This window comes from Protopterus annectens, chromosome 4.part0 (genome assembly GCF_019279795.1).
Source record: "Protopterus annectens isolate FY-2018-M chromosome 4.part0, PAN1.0, whole genome shotgun sequence".
In the NCBI taxonomy this organism is placed as follows: domain Eukaryota; kingdom Metazoa; phylum Chordata; order Ceratodontiformes; family Protopteridae; genus Protopterus; species Protopterus annectens.
Window position 1 is genome coordinate 1814701302 of NC_056733.1, and position 26384 is coordinate 1814727685.

At 38.7% G+C, this 26384-nt stretch overlaps 1 protein-coding gene across 1 annotated transcript in view; it reads left to right on the top strand.

Moving 5' to 3' along the window:
- Positions 1-26384, top strand: part of LOC122800031 — a 559475-nt gene that overhangs the window by 418217 nt on the left and 114874 nt on the right. Inside the window, exon 4 of the mRNA XM_044069507.1 lies at positions 23499-23578. Within this exon, the coding sequence (XP_043925442.1) occupies positions 23499-23578 (80 nt within the window). The remainder of the gene's footprint in view (positions 1-23498; positions 23579-26384) is intronic.

Sequence of the window (26384 nt, forward strand, 5' to 3'; positions counted from 1 at the left end):
CTCTTTCACAACTACATGTCCAGGATCCAGGACAGTGCAGGACGGTTGAGGCGTCGACGTGGATGTATGCCAGCAACATTATCAGCTGGCAGTCATTGCGGACGACAACAAACCTGCAGCTGCTCCCATAGTGCCAGTACCAGCCCCAGCAATGTTGGGTCTGTGCTGTCATTAGACCGTCCAAGAAGACCATGTGCACGTGGCTCTGGACAGTCCCAGCAGGGACATGTGTCCAGTCAACAACCCACTGCTTCTGATGACAGTACCCAGTCTGGCTTAGTACCTGATACTATCCGTATACTGACACGGAACACTATTGTAGATAAATGTTCACTTCAGTACTATGAGATAGCTCCAAAATTTCAAGCACAAGTTAGACGAGCAGGAAAAGTTGAAAAGTCCTTTTATTGCACACAACGAGATAAAACATTCAAGTAACCACAAGCGCTTTCACCCGTTCGTAACGGGCTTTTTCAAGTGTGTTAGGATGTTGCTTCCCTCAGTGTTTTAACTAAACCAACCCTGCTCATGTGATTAAATTAATTGCATCATTGCCATCAATTAACTGTTAAAAAAATACTTAAAAATGTATACATCTTAAAAAATGTAGTTCTACACTTTAAAAACATTAAAAGCTATTACTTTGCTACCCAATCTTGTTGTAGCTTGATGAAAAAGTAATGTAACTAACTTTTAAAAGTCTTATAATGTGACTTAGTGTTTTTTATATAAACCCTTTATTTATAAAATGCATTGCAGACATTTGTTGAAATGGAATACTTTTTTTGGAGTACACTTAACACTGATTTTGATACCAAAAACTTTTCCCATACCTATTACTTCTAAAGGATGTATGAATTTTAAAAATGTCACGTGAATGCTTTACGCAAACCCCTTATGTATTAAATATATAGCAAACCTGCATTAAAATACAATACTTTCTTTAGGGTTACAATTAGCATCTGTTTTGATGCTGAAGTCAAACATTCTTCGTATCCATCACTTTTAGGGAATAATTGAACCAGACAAAAAATCAAAAATCACCAAATTCAAAGCCATTAATGTTGGTACCTCTTCAAATTGTGACAATGTGGAAGTGTTTCAATTAATCCTATTTCTTCTAGCTTTAAGAATGTCGCCTAAACTCATCCCTTCATTTAGGCCTGGGTATTTGGTTGCATTAAGTTTTAGTTGCCAAGTTAATTCTTTGATGCCAAGTATTGTCTCCCAGTCTCCCCCTCTGAGATCCTGTTTTACGTTGTCCACTACAAAAAACTTTAATGTCATGTTTTTACAACTGAGAGAGTGTTTATAAAACGCACTTGTCTCTTTCTTTGTTTTGATGTCATTTATGTGCTCATATATTCTGCGTTTTAATTGCCTCTCAGTTTTGCCCACATAAAAGGATGGGCATTTTTGGCAGAATCCTATGTATATTACAGCCGATGAGTTACAATTGTAGTTGCCCTTCGCATACAACGTACTTTTACATGAGGGGATATGAACCTGTTCTTTGTTGATAAGATAAGAACATTGTTTGCATCTACCACATGCAAAGGTCCCTTTTCTTTTTACTACTGAACCTTGCTGCCTCTCTGCTAAGTTGATATTTTGTTCAAATATTCCCTTCAAATTTATGTTCCTTTTCTGGTGAAGGATATATGTTCAGGGAATAGTTTATTAAATTCATCCTGTAACGCAATCATAGGCCATAAATTCTTGATAGTGTTTTCAATCAATAAGGAATCCTGGGAATATGTGTATACGAAATTCTTGCGTTTGTCACACTTTGCAGCATGTTGCTTACTAAATGTTACTGGTCCTGTTCCCAACAAAGGTTTAAGATCATTCTCTCTTCTGCGAACAATTTCATCCAATGTGACCTGAAACAATTTAAAAGGATAACCCCTGCTGTGAAAAGCTTTTCTTAAAAATTCAACCTCATCCTGAAATAATTTGTCTGTACTACACATTCTGGACGCTCTCACCAGCTGCCCTTTGATGATGTTTTTAAAGTGTAGAACTACATTTTTTAAGATGTATACATTTTTAAGTATTTTTTTAACAGTTAATTGATGGCAATGATGCAATTAATTTAATCACATGAGCAGGGTTGGTTTAGTTAAAACACTGAGGGAAGCAACATCCTAACACACTTGAAAAAGCCCGTTACGAACGGGTGAAAGCGCTTGTGGTTACTTGAATGTTTTATCTCGTTGTGTGCAATAAAAGGACTTTTCAACTTTTCCTGCTCGTCTAACTTGTGCTTGAAATTTTGGAGCTATCTCATAGTACTGAAGTGAACATTTATCTACAATAGTGTTCCGTGTCAGTATACGGAGAGTTCAGTGCCTTTTTTTCCTGGTGGGATTCGTGGTACTGATTTGTTCAAGTTGTTTTGCTTCCTGGTTCTGAGTTATGGCAGAGGACGCAACATCTCCGGTATTCATTGACACGCCTTTTTTACTAGGGGACGATCCGGATGACACGCCGGTAACTCGAAGAGAGTTGAACCAAGTCTTGGCTCTACTAACGCAACTAAATAACACCATATTGAACTCTAACAAGTCTAATGGTTCCTGTACTTCAGGAATACCTTGCAACCAGCAGCAGGCGAAAGACAAGGAACGAAACAACGAAAGTAGAAGAGGGCCAAGACCAGGACCTTCCAACAGAGAGCCGGTTATTGTGAATCATCCACTTGTTTCTCCTAACAGCAACGAACGTGCGGATAAAAATGGAACTTTTAACACGGACAATATTTTCAACTTCAAAGACTGGATGGAACAGCTGCCGTGTTTCAAAACAGGTACTTTTAATCTGCAACTGGAGCAGTTGGACAATGACTTTGAGGCATTTAAAGATAAACTTTATGCTTTTAAAAATTCACAGTTAGAGATTAATTATTTACAGGAATGCATCAAAGTTGAGCGTGTACCCAAGGGGTTGCGCTGTTTTAGATATCCCAACAGCGCTTTTGCAGGCTCAACTTTGCATTCTAAGCTCACAGATTTGTTTAACAAAACTGGAATTGAGGTTTTAAAATTAATGGTTGATGACTCTATGAAAAAAGAAGATGTTTTGTTGAATGAACTAAATGCATTGCATGACAGTATTATTAATGACGAAAGATTTTTAAGTTACAAAAGAAAATACAATGAAACGTTCAGAGAAGTAGATGAGCATTGTTTTAAGGTCTTAGATAGGAAGACAAAAAAGTTAGAAAGGGACCTAATGGAATACAGGGAGGGGAGGGCATACCCAGCAGGGGGAGCTCACAAACAGAACGGCTTCGGGAACACTGAGGCTGTAACTACACACAGCAGAAACAATGGTTTCAACCACGATGAATTGCCCAGGAGAAGTGAGAGACTGGCGCAAAAAAGCGCCAATAGTATGCAGCAGGGTTTTCAACTTCCCCAGGGCAGACCAAGGGTGAAATCGAATCAATACCAACAGAATGCATGGGGCAAGAGACGTTGAGTTATGACAATTCTCCCAATAATGATGACATACTGGTCTCCATGGTTGTAAGTGAACACGGCTTGTGTAGTGTTCACACATTTGATAGTTTTAGCATATACAACTACACAGACATGAACATTACCAAAGACTTTTTTGAATTATTTACTAAAGGACTACAATTTGTACCTAGTAGGCCAGCTTTTCTTCCTAGGCTTTTAATTGAACTCAAACTGTTCGTAAGAAATTTAAATCTAACTACAATTTTTAAAAACCAGGCCCCACTTGAAACTGCCCTTGTTAGAAGCAGCACTTTCAACCCCCCGGTCCATCCTAAATTAAAAATGTTTGAGGAAATTATAGAAAAAATTTTCAGGGATAATTTAGCCAGAAATAAAAACTATGGCTCTATTAATTTCCCTGAACACTTGCAGAACGTGGTTAACAATTTAAAGAAAAACAAAATCAGAGTAATGAAGCCGGACAAGGGAGGGGGTATAGTGCTCATGAAACAGCTTGAATATGAGAACTACATCTACGGTTTACTGCAAAACACTAACACCTACGAACCAAGCTCATTGAATGAGCTTAACATAGCAGTGAGTAAAATCAAATACTATATACATGATTTACTTTTGCAAGGATTTTTAGACGAGAAAACTCACAACTTTTTACTTGTACCTAAACCTAGAACAGCTGTACTTTTTGGTATTCCCAAAGTGCACAAGGGTCTGACTCCTTTAAAATTTCGTCCTATTGTATCGGGAGCAGGTAGTGTAACTGAATCCCTGAGTAAATTCATTGATTTTCACTTGAAAAAGTACGTTACACAGTTGGATTTTGTTTGTAAAGACTCTTGGGAATTCCTTACCAATATAAACCAGGAAATGGACAATTCTAATCTGTTCATGATAACAATAGATATTGTCGAATTATTTCCTAGCATACCGCATGAGCAAGGTATGGACTGGTTTGGAGAAGCTATTGTTAAGGAATCAGGACTTAGCAGTGATTTAGTCAACACAATACTAGAATTCATGAGAATTGTGCTACACAACAACTTTATACACTTCAACGAAGAATTTTACAAACAAAAAAGTGGGGTGGCTATGGGCGCTCCATGCGCTACTGCATATGCAAACATAGTCTTGCACAAGTGGGAAAAGGAATTCATTCACAATACCAGCTGGAAAGAATACATTAAATTCTACAAAAGGTTTTTGGACGATATTTGCATTTTATGGTCGGGTACAGAACAACAATTTTTAAGTTTTATTGATTATCTGGAGAACACCACTTGTTTTCTCAGATTTACTTATACTTTGAGTAACAAATGTTTGAATTATTTGGATATCACATTAACAAAAAGATCTAACCAAAAAGGCTTCACTTCACAGATATATAGGAAGGAAACACACTGTAATGCATATTTGCATTTTGACAGTGGCCATCCTTGGCACATTAAAAAGGGTATCATCAAAGGGCAGCTGGTGAGAGCGTCCAGAATGTGTAGTACAGACAAATTATTTCAGGATGAGGTTGAATTTTTAAGAAAAGCTTTTCACAGCAGGGGTTATCCTTTTAAATTGTTTCAGGTCACATTGGATGAAATTGTTCGCAGAAGAGAGAATGATCTTAAACCTTTGTTGGGAACAGGACCAGTAACATTTAGTAAGCAACATGCTGCAAAGTGTGACAAACGCAAGAATTTCGTATACACATATTCCCAGGATTCCTTATTGATTGAAAACACTATCAAGAATTTATGGCCTATGATTGCGTTACAGGATGAATTTAATAAACTATTCCCTGAACATATATCCTTCACCAGAAAAAGGAACATAAATTTGAAGGGAATATTTGAACAAAATATCAACTTAGCAGAGAGGCAGCAAGGTTCAGTAGTAAAAAGAAAAGGGACCTTTGCATGTGGTAGATGCAAACAATGTTCTTATCTTATCAACAAAGAACAGGTTCATATCCCCTCATGTAAAAGTACGTTGTATGCGAAGGGCAACTACAATTGTAACTCATCGGCTGTAATATACATAGGATTCTGCCAAAAATGCCCATCCTTTTATGTGGGCAAAACTGAGAGGCAATTAAAACGCAGAATATACGAACACATAAATGACATCAAAACAAAGAAAGAGACAAGTGCGTTTTATAAACACTCTCTCAGTTGTAAAAACATGACATTAAAGTTTTTTGTAGTGGACAACGTAAAACAGGATCTCAGAGGGGGAGACTGGGAGACAATACTTGGCATCAAAGAATTAACTTGGCAACTAAAACTTAATGCAACCAAATACCCAGGCCTAAATGAAGGGATAAGTTTAGGCGACATTCTTAAAGCTAGAAGAAATAGGATTAATTGAAACACTTCCACATTGTCACAATTTGAAGAGGTACCAACATTAATGGCTTTGAATTTGGTGATTTTTGATTTTTTGTCTGGTTCAATTATTCCCTAAAAGTGATGGATACGAAGAATGTTTGACTTCAGCATCAAAACAGATGCTAATTGTAACCCTAAAGAAAGTATTGTATTTTAATGCAGGTTTGCTATATATTTAATACATAAGGGGTTTGCGTAAAGCATTCACGTGACATTTTTAAAATTCATACATCCTTTAGAAGTAATAGGTATGGGAAAAGTTTTTGGTATCAAAATCAGTGTTAAGTGTACTCCAAAAAAAGTATTCCATTTCAACAAATGTCTGCAATGCATTTTATAAATAAAGGGTTTATATAAAAAACACTAAGTCACATTATAAGACTTTTAAAAGTTAGTTACATTACTTTTTCATCAAGCTACAACAAGATTGGGTAGCAAAGTAATAGCTTTTAATGTTTTTAAAGTGTAGAACTACATTTTTTAAGATGTATACATTTTTAAGTATTTTTTTAACAGTTAATTGATGGCAATGATGCAATTAATTTAATCACATGAGCAGGGTTGGTTTAGTTAAAACACTGAGGGAAGCAACATCCTAACACACTTGAAAAGCCGCTACTTAACGGGTGAAAGCGCTTGTGGTTACTTGAATGTTTTATCTCGTTGTGTGCAATAAAAGGACTTTTCAACTTTTCCTGCTCGTCTAACTTGTGCTTGAAATTTTGGAGCTATCTCATAGTACTGAAGTGAACATTTATCTACAATAGTGTTCCGTGTCAGTATACGGAGAGTTCAGTGCCTTTTTTTCCTGGTGGGATTCGTGGTACTGATTTGTTCAAGTTGTTTTGCTTCTTAGTACCTGATACTGTCCCTAGCACATCTGCTAGGCACAGGTACCGTGTCCATGGCCAGAGACAGTGATCTGTATGACCAGGCAGGTACAGCCTGTGGCTGTCCACAAACACCCGTATATGGCAGCCACGTGGTGGAACTGTGTGCATGCATACACATACACATAATGCTAACACCTAGGGCTAACACATACACACACACATTGCAGCAACATTGCCCCATGTTGTACTGTTGTCCCTCACTAACACACACACACACATACATGTCAATTGGATGTGTCAATGGCAGACTCTGGCAAACCAAGTACACACCCTGTGCATATGATGAAACTGTGCCACTTCCTGCCATCTGTAACATTCATGTAGGAACAGGGTAGCATGGTGCTGATGCACAGGGTGACAACATAGCACTGTGGTAATATTATCATGTTGTTAACAGTACAGTGTAATGATATTGTTGTGGGTATATTTCAGCATGCATGATGCATTACCTATGTTTGTCATTGCAGTTTTGTATACACCAGTGTTAATTCCCAAAGTGTACTGTCTGCACATGTGCCACATGGCTGTTGTGTGTACCTGTGCCTGCATGTGTTTGGGTGTGGACAGTACATGTGTGATGTTTGCAGCACTGAGTTGCAGGTGTACATTTGTGAACATGGTTAGCATGGAACATGACATGGTTTGACAGTATGCTGTGGGTGATACGGTTTCCAAATGTCAATGGTCTGCATTCTGGTAGTATACACAGCTTACATAGCCTGACATTCAGTGGTCATGACATGGTGTCTCCTCAACTGATACACAGATGTAGGAACCTGGTGTCAGTGATATCCCTGCAGTACTACACTATGTTCTTACTGAGCCACACACATCCCTGGGAACAATACTCTTTGGCATATAGCAGTCTCACATACATGCCAACACACTACGGATATGTCCATCCACGACTGCAAATACATACAGTGGCCTACAATGCATTCTACACATGACACACCTAACCACCACAAGGGTATCATATGGACAGATACCTGCTTTCCAAGCCATGTTGTATTGCTGTAACACAACTGTGGCTTTGGCATCGGCATGTAGTTAACATAGTATTCCAACAGTACCATGTAGGTGGTAGCACCCATCATGTAGAACGGGTAATGGTGTGTACATGTGGACAAGTGTTATCTTGTCTTTCTTGTGATATTCACATTTCCAAAAGGTATTCTGCAGTCCCTCGGTGTATCACCTAAGCAGAAAGGTGTCTTTATGCATATCGGCAACAGTTGCCATACACCTACACTGGGTGCCCATCACTCACAGACTTTGCTGTGTTTTAACATGTCTGACATATACTCCAAACATGATCCCTCACCCACATTAATCTGTCAAAGCTTTCATGGGTGTGTGTCACATAGTTGGCCTAGGACACAGATCACTGCAGTAGCCTGCATTGTCACCAACATACATGTATGGTCTAAGGTCTGGTAAGCTGCGGCACATGCTGGCAAAGGTAACAACTGTATTCATATGGGGCAGCCTTCACACATAGGAACTATTAAAGGTGACAGGTACATATCTGTATGTGGCACACACATACCTGATGTGTGCATTGAAATTACTGTTATAATAATATGTCATACAATAATAAAAGCAAAACACAGAACACATTGACAAACTGTGTGACAAACGCACACATGGCATTTGTAGGATTCAAACCCCTATCTAACTATGTTATGATACTTGAGAGAGACGAATTAGCGCAGCGCGCTATTCGCATTACTGGATGATTTTCCTTCTCCTGCTGTATTTATAGGGTGCTGACATTATCAGTCTTTCCAAAGAGGAATGTATATCTTTTAGTGTGTTATCCCAGTCTTCAAAACGGCCATTCCTTTCACAGAGAATTGCATACATACACACCCCCATGCCCCCCCACACACACAGCGTTTGCAGGATTCAAACCCCTACCTACCTATGTTATGATACTTAAGACAGACATATCAGCGCAGCACGCTATTCGCATTACCAGATGATTTCCCTTCTCCTGCTGTATTTATAGGGTGCTGACATCATCAGTCTTTCCAAAGAAGAATGTACATCTTTAACTATCCCTCAGTATGGGGGTTAACAATATCTGTACATTAACATACGCCTAGTTCAGGGTCACATATGCACACTGGCACTGCCAGGTTATTTTCTATAGCATGCTTTGTGACCACAGGACTTATAACACACAACACAAGTAGGGGGTGTATCCATATACATCACAGATACACACACCTCTGGGTTGGTACCACTGCACTAAGCATGACAGGCCATACATATACAATTACCATTGTGCAAAACTGACTTTTGGTTTGGTGTGTAGTTCAGACCACCCCCCCTCCCATACCCAGTAACCACACTTGGCTTTCCTGGGAACAGTGTAGGATATGCAGGTCTTCACACACACCATTATAGTGGTTGACTTCAGGTACACAAATATTGACTGGGGATACTACTCAGGACCTCAACAATATCACCTTACAGCCACTACAGTTTGTGAATCCATGTGCTATGGCACAACCAGTCACCACCCCCACAAGGAGGAATACATCTTGGACCTGATCATCACCAACATGGGGACTCTGTGTTCCACACCAGAGGTAGAACCGTCATTGTTAAGATCAGACCATAAGCAACTTTCCCTGGACATCCATATCCCGTCCCCACCCCCAGCCAAGGAAATCACTGTAAAGAATGTCTCAAAAGCAGACTTTGCACTTGTGAAGACTGGGGTGGAATACTTCAAAGGCTCCTTGCTGGAGGATAATACAGCCCAATCTGCAGAATCCTTTACAAACGCATTGTATGAGCACCTGCAGGTATGCATTGATCATGCTATCCCAAATAAAACCATGACTCCTCCAAAACAGGAGACCTGTCTGCTTGACTCCAGCCATATATAAGCTGTACAACAGAAGGAGGAAGCTACTAAATAACAGAGCAATATCCCACAGACCCACATAGATCATAACCTCTCCTTTGCTAATCACATTGACAGAGTCATTGCAAAGACCTTTATATAGCCCTCCTTATCACATGGGTGTTTGCATGTAGATCATGGGAGGTCAGTGTGGCCGTCTACTAGTCACTCATCAGACCCATGTTTGACTACAATGCCCCTTTTGGGGTGTACCTTACCCAACACCTGCGGCAACTACAGTGAACACAACAGTATCTCCCCAAGAGGATCATGGGCTACACACAGATGTCCTATGCAGCTCAACTAAAGGATTTCCAGCTCTACTCAGTTGCTTAACACCTACTCAGAGGTGATCTCTGCCTGACGTATGCAGCCATTTTAAACCCAGAAGTAATGGACATGCTCCACCCCATAACATCCAAGACCCTTAGAGCTACACACTCCAGGGACTTAAACCTCAGCACAAAAATAAATAAGACATGCTGCAGGGACAGATTCATTACCCAGAGGCTCCCCTCACTCTGAAATTGAATCCCAGTTAAAGTTAGACATAGCCCCTCGCCAACCCTCTTCCAGCGAAACACAGCCGCATGGATGGGAAATTGCAATTTCACCCCTGGGATCTCCACTGTGTCCCTGCTTGACAGAGGCACAGCAAACTAGCCTTAAAGGGTACCTTCTGTGACCTACTTTACAGAGGCACAGTAGGCTACTCTACTGGGGAGGTGGACGCCAAATACACTCTGCCTAGACTTATGAATTCCCTAGGGCAGACAGCATAGTATTGACCTCTGCACCTATGTTTATGTTCGGGATGCACAATATTTGTTGCTGCTACTGTTTGCAGTTCTTTATTGCTGTAGTTTTCCCAGTTTCTATGATCAACTTGTGTATCTGCATAACATGTTTGATCATGACACAGTTCCAGTATATTAATATATGTGTCTGTTGTCATTTAACTGTGTGCACAGGGCAGATTGCTGGATCGTGGGAGGTTCCTGGCTTAACACATACAACTGCCAGATATGTGTGACTGACTGCTATACTCAGACATGGCCTAAGTGTGTGAGCATGCCCAGTTCAGGCTTTCCATGGTTTGTTGCCTGACATATGCCTCATTTATCCAAGTGTGTGAGCATGCCCAGTGTGACCTTTCCATATGTTGTGATCTGGAGTCCACTACATTTCTGGTTGTGTGTGAACATGACCAATACTGACATTTATACTGTGTGTGTTGGAAGTATTGTTGTGTTCTTACTGCCAGACTCCTTTGTGTCATAACTCAACAGGGATTATGCTGTGCCTGCAGGGTTTCCATGTGATAGTTTGCAAAGACTTGGCAACATTCTCTCTTACTGGCTGAACACTGCAATACTGTCATGGTATATTGGTTCAGTACTTTCACTATGGTGCACAGTATCATGGGTTTGAGCCCCATCACTGCTTTAAATGTTCATACTGAGCAGACCAGACTGGTTAAGGGCCAGTTGGCAACTATGAGCATGTTGCATTTTGTTCAGCTATGGCCTACTTAAACCAGGCTTGTCCGACATTGCTGTGTATTCACCAACTTGGGTGGACATTACCAAATATTACTCCACATTGACCACAGTTGTACTAGTTGGTGTGTGTGATTCTGTTCATATGTTCATACTAGGCTATCTGCCCTAGGGCATTTATAATCCTAGCCAGAGTGTGTTTGGCTTTCAACACACATTTTAAGTGGAGTTTGCCGTGACATTTTTCAAGGTTGGTATACTGTGCCTCTGTCTAACAGTGACATAGAAGTGATACCCAGGGTAAACCTACAATCTCCCATCCACTCATCAAGATTCCTCTTGAAGAGAGTCAATGAGTGACTCTGACTAACCTGGAGTGGGGGTTTACTCAAGAGTGGGGGGAGCCTCTGAGTTATGAATCTGTCACTCCAGCATGTCCTATTTATTTCAGTCCTGAGGTTCAGGTCTCTTGAGCATGTAGCTTGATGGGATTCTGAGTTTCCGAGGTGCAGCATGTCCATTGATTCCAGGTTGGACATGGCTTTATACATCAGACACAGATTGCCTCTGGGCAGGCGGTATGCCACTGAGTGGAGCTGCAGTTTCTTTAACCGGGCAGCAAATGGCATGTGTTTGAGCCCATTGATCCTCCTGGTGAGGTACTTTTGTGGTCTTTCCAGCTGCTGCAGGTGTCTGATAAGGTACATCCCACAAGGGGCATTGTACTCAATTATGGGCCTGATGAGGGATGAGTTAAGAGGCACGATGACCTCCCCTGATGTAGATGTGAATACCTTCATGATTAGGTGGGCTATATGAAATGTTTTTCTAAACACTTTGGCCACATGGTTATTGAATGTGAGATTGCTATCAGCTTGGGTCCCCAGGTCCCTTATCACTTCTTCCATACTTAATGGGTTACCACCTATGTGGTAATTTGCGGGCACTTAGTTTTTGACAAAGGGGAGGACTATACACTGTTTTGCATTTAGCTTGAGGACATGGCTCTGGCACCAGTTGTCTGTTTCTATGAGGCCCTTTTGTAGGATGCTTGTGTCAGCTGGAGGGTCGATTATGGCACCCAATTTGCAGTCACCTGCAAACTTGTTCACCAACAGTTCTTCTGTGTTGGCCTGTACCTCTGAGAAAGATATACCAAACAAGGGAGGTCCCAGGACCGAGCCTTGTGGGATGCCACTTGTAGCTGGTTTGGGGTCTGACATGGCTGCAGCATTTCTGACCATGTGGGTTCTGTCCTTGAACCAGTTTGCAACCCATCTAGTGACATAGGGGTTTATATTGAAGCTGGTGATCTTATCTATGATGACCAAGTGGGGTACTGTATGGAAGGCTTTTGCGAGGTCCAGTTAGGGTGTGTGGACCACCTTCCCCTCGTCAATGGCCTTGGTGACTGTTTCAAATGACTCAACCAGGTTTAAGAGGCAGGATCTGCCCTTAACAAAGCCAAACTGGGTAGGATCCAGTGTCTGTAGGTTCCCAATATGTTTATTTCTGAGGTCCATGATGATCTTTCCATAGCTTTGCAGACCAAGGTAGTCAGGCTTCTGGGGTGATAGTTTGCAGTATCCATTGAGGCACCACCTTTGTGGAGAGGGACCACTGTTGCTGTACACTGCTCTTTGGGTACATATCCTGTGGTAAGGCTGAGACTGAACAGTGGTTTTATGTTTGTGTTCAGTTCTTCTTGGGGTTCATGTTGGACACAGCCCAGGACACCGTCTGGTCCCATTGATGCTGTGTGTTTTGCTTTGGAGCGGCTGGCTGTTACCTGAGCATATGCGATGTCAGGGGGCCAGCACTCTGCTGGGATATATATTTGCCCTTTTGGTGGGGAGGGGGGGAGAAGTTTGCACTGAACCTGTCAGCTCAGATGTTGGCAATGTCTGTGGGTTGGTGTATTGTTTGTCATTTTGGACTACTTCTGAGCATATCTGGGGATTCCCACACAGGTTCCTACAATAAGTAAAGAATGCCTTGTGATTATCCTTGGTGTCCTGTACAATTTTTATCTCAAAGGTGGCCTTAGACGATCTTATGTGTGGCCATAGTTTTTCAATAATACTGATCAGAGATGCCTTCCCTTTTTGGGGTTTTGATCTATCATATAGTAGCTTCCTCCTTGTATTGTATGGTTTGTTTATGGCTGGGGTCCACCGGACAGGATGCCTGGCTTTGGAGGATTGGGTCTTTGTTTTATTTGGGATTGCATGATCCATGCATTCCTGATGGTGTTCATAGAATGCGTTTATAAAGGGTTATGAGGTCTGGGCCATATTTTCCACAGGCACAGGGGCTGTGAAGGATTCCACCTCAGTTTTGAGGAGTGTGACATTTGCTTTAGTGAATAATTTTCACTGTGTTTTTCTGGCCATGGGCTGGGATCGGGATGTGAATATCCAGTGAGATTACTCTCTGGTCTGATCTTACCAGTGAGGGATACACTTCTGGTCTTGGGCATAGAGTCCCCATGTTGGTGATGATCAGGCCCAGTATTTTTCCCCTGTTGTGGGAGTGGTAGCAAGTTGTTCCATAACATTTTGGTTTATAAATTCTGGAAACGTTTGGGCTAGGGTTTTGGGGCTAGGGTAATGCTCCCAGTCTATGTTTGGGTAGTTGAAGTCACCCAATATAATGGTGTTTGGGGAGACCTTCATATTTTCATGTGTTCTCCAGTCAGCCAAGTGTGGTTCCTGGGTTTAGGAGGGTGGTCTTTAGCAGGCTATGAACTGGAAGGCGGTTTTAGCCACTGTTAGTTGCACATGGATAGTCTCCGATACTTCATGCTGTGCCACCAACCTGGGGGTGTGGGTATCTTTGACAAATATTGATACTCACCCTCCTTTTGTAGTTTGTTCCATGTTTTGCAGCTGTAAAGCATTGTATGAGGTGTAACCTGTTAATGCTAGGGTGCTCTTGGGAGCCTTGAATCAGGTTTCTGTTACTGCACAGATATCAACATTCTCCATGCTGAGGAGAGTTTGGAGTGCGTGCATCTTGCAGTTTAGACTTCTGGCATTGAGTAGCATTACTTATAGTTTCTTATCCCTTGTGATACCTATGGAGGTGGGTTTGTGTTTTGAGCCTTACCTAAAAAAGGCACTATGGGGGTGAAAAGAGCCTTTGGCAATATCCAAAAGGCCACAGGTGATAGGTTAAATCCATCCCTAGTGAAGCATCATGTCTTGTCGAGCATGTCATCCCAGGCTGACAGGCATTGTATCCCCTTTCACTGACACCAATACCTAAGCCAATTGTTGTAATTGATCATCTTGTCTTCATATTGTGGCCTCATGTTTGGTGAGGGTAGGATGATACTCAAGGTCATCAAGTTTGCATATACTACATGGTAGCAATTGCTGTTTAGCACTACCTTACATTGCTTAGCACATGGCAATCATGCCTCAGGTGGTGCTGCAGGGCTGCCTATGTCAAATGCACATACTGCACTCCCTATACATGTTTGGAAACAGGTAGTGTCAAGTTAGGCATCCCTTTTACTATATGTGTGAGTCAGAGAGTGGTATAATTTCCAGGTTTCCTACTGAGCCAGTGTATGTGCTATGTATTGCCTCTTTGCCAAGGTCAAGGCATACTGGGCATGCCTCCTTCTGCCTACTGGGACAGGCTCAGGTTGTTCCTCCTCTGAGTCACGCTCTGCCTGTGATGGCCTTGGCACTGGTGGGGGGCTGTTTGTCCCAGGCCTATGCTGGTCCTGCTGCAGCTGTTTTTGCAGAATCATATTATGTAGCATAGCACATACCATGACAATTTGGGTACATGTAGTTGGTGAGTATTGCAAGGCTCCACCAGATGTGTCCAGGCACCGGAACCGTGACTTGAGCAACCCAAACACACGCTCGATTACATTTCGTATTTGTGCGTGTGCCTCATTATGACGTTCCTGTTCAGGTGTGTGTGCATTTCTGATGGGTGTCATCAGCCACGGCTCCAGTGCATAGCCAGCATCTCCCACTAAGTAACCATGTAGGATGTCCCCATTGGCAAATGTCTGGTACAGCTGCGTCAGATGCCAGATATGGGAATCATGGTAGCTTCCAGGGCAGCCAGCACACACATTCATTATTATGCCCTGGGCATCACACATGACCTGGCAGTTGATGGAGGGGAAGCCCTTGTGGTTAATGTAGGCCCTACCCCGCTCACCGGCTGGTGCTTTGATGCGTATATGTGTGCAGTCTATTGCACTCACTACCTCAGGGTATTCTGCTATTTGCTGGAGGAGATGCATATTGCTGGCCAATACCTCACGGGAACTGGGGAAATATACATGATCACCGACATGTGCTGACATGGCATCCAGGAACTGGTGCAGTACCCTGGATGCTGATGCCTTTGATATCCCCATCATATCACCAGTTGGTCTCTGAAAGGTACCTGTTGCTAGTATTCTTATGCCAACACATACCTTGGTTTCCACTGGGATGGGTTCCCCTCTGTTGGTTCTGTGTGTGAGGCATGGCCTGCACAGCTCAACTATTTGCTGCAGGAGGTCTCTGTCCACTCTATAGCGCTCCACTATCTCCAGCTCATGTAACCCCTGGTAGGTGACCCTGGGCCTGTACACTCTTCTCCGTCTCCTCACTGTGGGTTGCCCGGCAGCATTTGCATTGTCACCACCCTCAGCATGTTGCATATGTCGCCTTATAACAGCAATGGCAGCCCCTAGCATTTTTTGTCTGAGTGTAGCTTTTTCAGTTTTCACTTCTAGTAGCTTACTCCAGTGTTGCAGTGTCTCTTGAGAGAAAGAAAATGCACTGTTGTTTGCAGAGTTTTAAGTGCTGGGCTGGGCTAGTGTTCTGCCTGTGTAATTGTCTGATTCTGTTTGTTTGCACCTGCTAGCTCTGCTAGTATTCCCTGGTAGCTTCCTACTATTTGTTATGCTTCCCTTTTCATTTCTGTTTCCTCGGGGGAGCGACGCGCATACAAGCAGAAACATGCTCACAGCAGCTCACAAGTGCGCAACCATGCTTAGCCAGACTAAAACTTGCTTATTTGGATTAAAATGTGCGCACACCAGCACAAACACGCTTACAGGTCTTCCAACAGCAAACCAATGCTCCGGTCCCACCAATAAGCGAACAAGGGCTGAATAATAATAATAAATTTAATCGATTTAACCAATTTCTTACCTTTGATTTTGGCACTAACAGTGTGAATGATGGTGAAAAAGTGTTACACACACAGGATAATATTAAAAGAGAGAATGTTAGTATTAAGTCTATGATATTTTCCTTAGGTAAGAAATTAAAAAATATCAATGGTCTCAAGGTAGATAACATGTATCTACAAAAGTGTTTGGACTCTAAACTTGTTCCGAAAGGTTTAAGATTTTTCAAGCTACCTTTAGGCATTGAGTTAACAGATGTGGGCAAAAGTGAATTCAATACATTATTTGATGATTGTGGGTTCAAATATATTAAGTTACTTATGAAGTTTTATGATGAAAGACTTAGTAAGCTGATACAAGAAGTAGATGATTTAAACGCAACTATAGTAAATGATTTATTATTTAATGATTGGGAAAGATTATATAACAAACAATTTATTGAGGCTGAAAAATGGGCCTCAATTTTATGTACACGCAAACAGGATAAAATGAATAGGGACAAAACACAATATGAACAACAAGTGGCCTATGTGTGGCCTAAGAAGCGTAATATTACTATCAATGACAGATACAATAATATGTCTATTAGAGGCCACGATGATAGTAATGATAGAGGGGTACATCATGATGTGGTTGAATATGATGAATTTTATACACAGGGTTTTCAGAAATACCCAAGAACCAAGAATCCACCATATCACAGGAGGTATCCAAAGTAGTTATTGATAGGACACATTCAGCTGAGGGCACATCCCTATTAGATATCAATGCTGGTACCAATAGAGATGATATACAATTTCATAATACAGATGGAGGAAACACCTTGGACAATAATGAAATGATTATAGTAGATAATATATACACTTATCGCAATTTTAATATTTTTAATTATTCTAAATTATGTATTGACAAGGTATATTTCTCATTATTTGAAAAAGGTATGAAATTCATTCCTAATCCAGGTTTTAAACTCACTGATGTTTTAATTGATTTTAAGAAATATATAAGAAAAATAAATTTAGAAGTTTTTTATAAAGATAGTATTTTACTAAGAGAAAATGAAGATAAGAGAGATATTTCTCAATCTCTTGTTTTAAAGAGCAAATTTACCCCACCTAATCACCCTACCATTGATATTTTTGATAAGGTGGTGACCAGAGAAATTTATAATGAATACAATTATTTAAAAAGTATGAAGGTAAATCAGAATTTAACGAAGGAAGAGAATAAGATCTTGCAAACATTAAAGGGGGACACTTCTATTCGTATTATGAAGCCCGATAAAGGGGGAGGAATTGCCATTTATGACAACTTGAATTATATACAAAAGATTTACAACATCTTACACTTTTCTGGTAATTACGCAGCTGTTTCAAGGAACGAACTACATATTGCTTATCAAAGAATTGATTCGTATATCGAAGAATATTTGGTGGAGGCGCGTATTACTGATGTCATATACAAGTTTATCAGAGTTAGCAATCCTACTTCAGCCACTATGGTGGGAATCCCCAAGATTCATAAAAATACTAAGGACCCACCCCTGAGACCTATTGTCTCAGGTAGCTACTCAAAAACTTTCAATATAGGTAAATTTATTGATAGGACATTGAAAAGTGTTTACACCTTTATACCACATATGGTCAAGGACTCTTGGTGCTTTTTATCTCAGTTTCCAGTTAAGGAGCTAGATTTTACCAAACCATATATTATAGTCACTATAGACGTAGTGGACCTTTTTTCGTGTATACCCAAGGAAGAGGGTTTACAAGCCTTCTCGAATAGCTTGACCAAACATACAGACCTGGAATGGGACTCTATATGTCTGATCACAGAATTAATGGCCATTGTATTAGATAATAATTTCATTTATTTTGAGGGTGAGATTTTTAGACAGATAAAGGGAGTGGCAATGGGGGCAGCATGTGCCCCCATTTATGCCAATTTAGTCATGTTAAATTGGGAAGATAATGTGTTATTCCCATCTAAATATTTCCAACATGTACGGTATTATTCCAGGTTTCTGGATGATATATATATTATTTGGCAGGCCTCTGAAGGATTGCTACTTGAGTTTTTTGACTTTATTAAAGGGAGTAGCAACTTCTTGAAATTTACCCTCACACATAATACTAAGGGATTACCATATCTTGATACATACATTGTCAATGACAATGGTAATATATATTCACAAATTCATCGGAAACAGACTTTTTCCAATAATTATTTGGATTTTTCTAGTTACCATCCACCCAAGGTTAAATACAATGTATTTAAAGGTCAAGTTATTCGAGCAGTGAGAATGGTTTCGGATGAGCATGATATGTATAAGGAATTAACTTTAATTAAGGAATTTTTTAGTCAAAGAGGTTATCCCTCAGACATGATGCATGAAGTGATCTCTTATGTCATCAGTCAAAGAGGTATAAAATATTTACCTTTATTGGGATCAGGAATTGTTCAAAATACTCCTATCATTAAAGAAGATGGAGTCAAACCTAGTTTTAAACGTGCATGTATAATACCCTATTGTGTAGGGGCTGATAATATTAAAAGTATAATATGCAAATTTTGGTATATGATAAGCAAAGATCAAATGTTAGTGGATATTTTAGGTACCAAACCTAATTTTGTTTATCGGATGGGTTGTAACATTAAGAAGTTACTAACACAGCAACATCATGTTAAACGTATGTGTCTCAAATATTCTAGAAAAACTAATAGTAGGAAGTGTGGACGTTGTAATTACTGTAAATTTATGTCCAGTGCAAGTAAGATTCGTTTTAAAAATGGACATAATAGTATTATTGTGAGCCAAACAGGTAATTGTAACACCAAACAGGTCATTTACCTGGCTATGTGTGACTTGTGTCCTGCCTTCTATGTAGGAAGAACTGAGCGTCAGTTGAAAAAACGTATATATGATCATATGTATTGTATCAAGAACAAAGATTTAAACAACGCCCTATACAGACACTTAAATGTTAAGGGAATACAGCATACGTTTAAATTTAGTATTCTAGAGGTTATTCCTAATGATCCAAGAGGAGGCAATATCAAAAGTTTAATAGCCTTCAAAGAAACCTGGTGGCAGATACACTTGGATGCCACTAATCCACCAGGTTTGAATGAGTGTATTTCTATAAAATCATTACTCATTTAATTATACATAATATAGATTTATAAAGTAATTAATCAGGTCCCCACCTATAGTTTCGCTTATTCTTCACTATTTCTGACCATTTCAATACTATTGATCACTACAAGTATATTTTTCAATGCAGCCTTTATAAAATTATTCTATAAAATTATTTCATAAAAATATTTATTAAACAATTCATTAATTCATTATCAAGAGCTATAACAGCATATTGAGGGTTTTAACAACATATTCTTCATTGTAATTTTTTAATAACATTTTTTAATAACATTTTCTAACAACATTTTGTAATATTATGTACATTTTCAAATAATATATTTACAATATACTTATAGTATGTTATTATTGGATTATTATCATCACTATTTATAACATATATTTGTCAACTTACTTATATTAAAATAAAGTTACATTAATAAATTATTGTGTAACCTAAATAAATTTACCATAAGAATCACCCACACATAGTATTTATTGTATTTTATTCTTCATTTTTATTAGAATTTATGGGATATTATTTATGTATTTATGTAATTATTTAATTTTATTTATTGTTACATTTCATTACACAGGTAGAGACTTATAGTTATTGTCCATAGTACGTCAGTATAGTCAATCTTTTGCTTCATTCAAGGCTCCAAATTTGCGCAGTGTACTATTTCTATATTTATCATTAAATTCTTTGTTGCTCCCTTGTTAAGACGCTATTTATAACACATACATTTTTTACTAATATATTTTTAAAATGTTTTTTAAAATGTTTTTTTTAACATTGTGGTTGTAGATTATTTTTATCATCTGCAGTATATTTTGTATATATATATTGAATTACAATAATATGTATGGTTTTTAAGATGTGCACTTTTTGAGATGAGCAATGTTTTAAAAGGTTGAACGCATTTTTATAAGCTGAACGCATTTACACATTAGTTGAATGTATTTCCTCATTGGTAGGAATACGCCTCAAATGGAGGTGGTGTAATATATCTTTAAAATGTAATTAAGCAATTTTTGGCGCCAAAGAAATTATAAATTGAGTTGTTTATGGCGTTCACTGTTAGTTCTGATGAAGACCATGGATATGGTTGAAAGCGCTTAACTGATTCCTTTTAGCATTATTTTGTCACGCACTGTCTCGTTTGATGTTGTGGGCTCCGTTTCTTGTGTTATGCATCTGAATGGATCCTGCTGTTCGTTTATGTCATCGTTGATCGTGTGTACCTTGTTTTATATTCAATAAATTGTGAGTTCCAATTCTACCTTTGTGGATTATTCAGCCCTTGTTCGCTTATTGGTGGGACCGGAGCATTGGTTTGCAGTTTTTGTTCTACAACTTTTTTCCGAGGTCTTCCAACAGCCTGATACATGCTTACTCCAGCTTAAACATGCGCACTCACGCTTCCACGCACGCACTCTGTCTTACTCGAGTTTACAGGCGCGCACACACACGCATTCCCGCTCAGCAAAAAACTTTGGTGTTATTCACAGTATACACATTCCATTTCTTGGCTTTAACTGGCCTACCTGTTGACACACCTCTTTCCATGATATCTAACTGACAGCTAACACATGCCACTGTGCTCCAATGAGCTTCACTACTTTCATACATACCCCCCTTGTGATGTCACCTATCTCCTACTCTGTTCCTCCCCATATCCTACTCCTACACCCCACTGACTGTGCTCATTTGCTATGTAAAAGTGTGATTCACTATCCTAACACTCATTTACATAGGATTGCCTACTAATGCTTGGTTACATGTCTTAGACTGGGCTTCTCCCCTTAGCAACCCCTACTCGGTGGCCATGTTGTCTTCAGCCTGCTATTCCCTTACATTGTCATTTAACAATTTTCATAAATTCCACGTTTGTGGCTTTTATTGTCAAATTTTATGATTTTTATAGTGCACCCTGTTTGCACGGCGCTGCGCTACGCTTAAACATCGGAAATCGCCGAAAAAAAATCTTTTTATTTTAATTTTGCATCTGGGAAACTTTCCAATGGCCATATATTTGGCCATTGGCATGCTTCCTCAACCATATGCAACCTTTATTTGGTGCTGACAAGGCCCCATTGTGCTATTTGCAGAACGGTACTCAGTTGTCAACTGAGTACATTTCTGCAGCTAACACGTCTCCTACTCGGACAGGTTTGTGCTTCCTGGATCGCAAATTTACCTCATTTGCATGCCTTTCAGCTGCAAGTGAGGTAATTTGCATATCCCAGCCCTGTCCGTGTAGGAGACGTTTTAGGATCTCTCTTACACGCCCCTACAGGCTGTTCCTGGATCGCTCGTCGGACATGATGGCTGCATGGAGTCTTACTCTACTCGTAGACTCCGTGCAAGCCATCGTGAATCCGGCCCTATATCTAATATATATACCTAATATACATCTAATATATATATATATATATATATATATATATATATATATATATCTAATATACATCTAATATATATATATATATATATATATATATATATATATATATATATATATATCTAATATACATCTATATATATATATATATATGTGTGTATATATCTATATCTATATATATATATATATATATATATATATATATATATATATAATATACATCTAATATATATCTATATCTAATATACATCTAATATATATATATATATATATATATATATATATATATATACAATATATATATCTATATATATATTATATATATATATATATATTTATATATATATATATATATATATAGCTAATATATAGCTAATATATATCTAATATATATATCTATATCTAATATATATCTAATATATATATATATATCTATATCTAATATATATATAACATATATATATATATATATATCTGTATCTAATATATATCTAATATATATATATATCTAATATACATATGTCTAATATATATATATATATATATATCTAATATATATCTAATGTATATACATATATATATATATATATATATATATACATATATACATACATATATCTATATCTATATCGCTCTCTCTCATATATATATATATATATATATATATATATATATATATATACATATATATATATATATATATATATATATATATATATATATATATATATATATATATATATATATATATATATCTGTGTCTATTCTGTATGACCGAACCACCCTAATGTTGAATGTAAAACACTGACAAAGTAAGTTTGATCATACAAACATAACCGAAAACAATAATATTGAGAGAGGGTAACTATTTTCTCTGCTTAAATTAAAACTAAAACCCCTTGTAACATTAGCCTCAGATGTCATTAAAACCTTCTCATAACACTGCCACTATTATGAGAAGATTTTAATGATGTTAAGGTGTAGAGTTAGGTTTGGGGGAAGTGGCAGCATTAGGGTTAGGATTAGCATCCATTACTTAAGAGGTTAGGGGCTCAGCCCCCTGCAACACCTTAGTAATGGGTGCTAACCCTAACCTTATACCATAATGTCATTAAAACCTTCCCATAACACTGCCACTACACAAGACAGACTCAGACACACAAACATTCACAAACACAAACAACATATCTATCTCCTAACCTAACCCTTACCCTAAATACAGAAACTTGCGCACAAACACACAACACCCAACCTTCACTCATCCCTGATTCTGACCCTAACTCACACCCCCAACCCCACTTACTTGTATCAATATTCCATACCATCGACATATCCACCATGTGGCCATCTGTACTGTTGACATTAAATTACATCCTTGCATTTGTCAGACAAATGTATGTTCAGTAAAATACTGAGATATGAAAGATAACCTACAGTTCAGATGTCAGCTTTGCATATTATTTTACTGTAATATGCCAGTTTAGCTGAAGTCTGCCTTTGCTTATATTCAGACATACTGCTGATACATTCAGTCACTGACTGACAACTAATTACAAGACTTAAAAAAATTCAGTCAAAGAATCAGTTAAGCACCTTAACATGAAGTCCAGTAAATGATTTTCTGCTTTCATCTCCTTAGAAAACAATATTCCAGTTTGCAAAGAAAATACAGTTCCTGATGCAGTATTTCCAGAGGCCCCAAAGCAAGCAACAATTATGGTAAGAAATATGAATCCTGCTAAGTATTGCTGCTTCAGATTTAATCAAGAAGGGTTTCAAGACAATCCTGATTTTTGTCCCAGCCTTATGTCCACTGGTATTCACATGCATATGCTGGCTACTAAGCTGACAAAGATGAACAGTAAGAATAGTATGTGTTCACAAATGGTGTTCCTCCTCAGAAATGTATGTAGGCAGTATGTTAATATTCTAGTATGGACTTCATTTTTCAAAATGATTATTAGCTCTTTTGTTCAAAATATTTATAAAAAAGGGCCTGTCACAGTGGGTGATACACATATCATATCATAGATTGTGATTGGGTCACCTGTTTATTTGTGTTCGAGACATGGATGCCAAGCAATCCATCTTGGCATCCATGTCACGAGCACATAATTCAAGATTATGAGTAGAGACCCGATCATAATTTTTTGTAGTACATGGAGCTTTATCTGCTTCATGTAGTACTAGTTACAGTAAAACCATAAAACACTTGCCCACTTAGCGAGTACTGTCAGTGTAACACAGTCACTTATATTTATACTCACCTCTGCCTCATGTAGAACTAGTTATAGTAAAACCATAAAGCACTTAACCACTTAGTGAGTACTGTCAGTGTAACACAGTCACTTACATTTATACTCACCTTTACTTCATGTGCTACTAGTTATAGTAAAACAATAAAGCACTTACCCACTTAGCGAGCACTGTCAGTGTAGCAGTCACTTACATTTACACTCACCTCTGCTTTCTGTACTACTAGTTATAGTAAAACCATAAAGCAGTTACCCACTTAGCGAGCACTGTCAGTGTAGCAGTCACTTACATTTACACTCACCTCTGCTTTATGTACTACTAGTTATAGTAAAACCATAAAGCACTTACCCACTTAGCGAGCACTGTCAGTGTAGCAGTCACTTACATTTACACACACCTCTGCTTCATGTACTAGTTATAGTAAAACCATAAAGCACTTACCCACTTAGCGAGTACTGTCAGTGTAACACAGTCACTTACATTTACACTCACCTCTGCTTCATATAGAACTAGTTATAGTAAATCCATAAAGCACTTACCCACTTAGCGAGTACTGTCAGTGTAACACAGTCACTTACATTTACACTCACCTCTGCTTCATGTAGTACTAGTTATAGCAAAACCATAAAGCACTTACCCACTTAGCGAGCACTGTCAATGTAACACCATCACTTACATTTATACTCACCTTTACTTCATGTACTACTAGTTATAGTAAAACCATAAAGCACTTACTCACTTAGCGAGCACTGTCATTGTAACAGTCACTTACATTTACACTCACCTTCCATATCGCTCAACACAATGTCTAGATTTTTGCTTTATTTGTTTGGTCTGTTCCTCACAAAGTCCATGGTTTTTAAGACAAATCACAGAGGATCAGAGCCACTGAATTGTGACATACATTTGAGTTTCAGAATTCATATCCTTCAGAGGAAATTGAGACGAATACACATCCTATGATTCTAGCTACTTTCTAAGTTTGTAAGAGGAAGGGACACCTTTTTAGTATGAATTTCAAGCAGAACCCAGTGCTAGACCTGACCTTAACAAGTTAATCAGCGGGTGCTTAACATCTGTTAAGATTGGGTATCGTGCCACTCTAGCACAACTGATTTGTCTTTGTTTTGAATATAGGAACATAATCACTGTGCTCCATAAACTACATAATAATAATAATTATGCATGAATGATACATTGTCAGGTGGCATATAGTCCAATTTAGAAGAAAATACCTAAAATGTCTACTTTTCAAATAATGAAGTTAATGTTTCAATATACTACTTTTCATTTTGTTATTCGTCATGCTGAATATAGCTCAGCAAAGGTAGAACAGTTTTTTTGTAAGTTTCTGCAGTCAGTTTCTGTATATAGCTCTATTTGTGTTTAAGTATTTTGCAGTAGAATGTTGGAAGTAAACAAAAATCATGCCTCCTCTGCCAGTGTTGTGCAAATATATTAATGACTATTTTTAAGACGGCGGACTTCACAGTGGCAGTTTACTTTTGAACTGCAGTAATACATTTTATATTGTTTTCATGATATGAATATAAAGTTGCAAATTCACTATATGCTGTGACTGCAAAGCTTACAAGTATTTCTGGATTTGAGAAAAAATTAGGAAAGTTCATTTTTTGTATTTCTTTACTTCACTTAGTCATGTTCTTGTTCTGTTGATTTTAAGCTGCTTCTTTATCTGATTTCTCAGTTAATAATTGCTTGGTAACAGCCTTTTCTGGCCTGGTGTGGTGGCCATCTTGGAGGGAGCAGTAGTTAGTCTTGTGGGAGGAAACTAATTATTGCTGTATCTAGGTGGTTCAGTACTATTGGCTTGAATTTATAGCTGATTTTCATTGGTTCTCATTTGTTCATAGGTTCTTAGGTGTGTACTAGGCTAATGGCCATGGGGCCTTTGCAAGCCTAGCCGTAGGATAACCTTGGCATCATGCCACCCGACCTTAGTTCCCAGTGCCTCTGTCGAGTAGAGCCACTGGAGTTATCCCCAGGGTGAATTTTCTATTTCCCATCCACTCATCGAGGCCATGGTTCTGACACCAGACATTGGTCTCAGTGAGGCCATTCTGTAGGATGTCAATATCACTTGGGGAGTTAATAATAGCTCCCAACTTGCAATCATCTGTAAACTTTGTCAGCCAGAGTCCCTTTGTGTTGGCCTGGACTTCAGAGAAGTAGATACCAAACAGGAGAGAACCCAGGGCCGAACCCTGTGGGACTCCACTAGTGACTAGTAGGCAGTGTGACTTGAAGG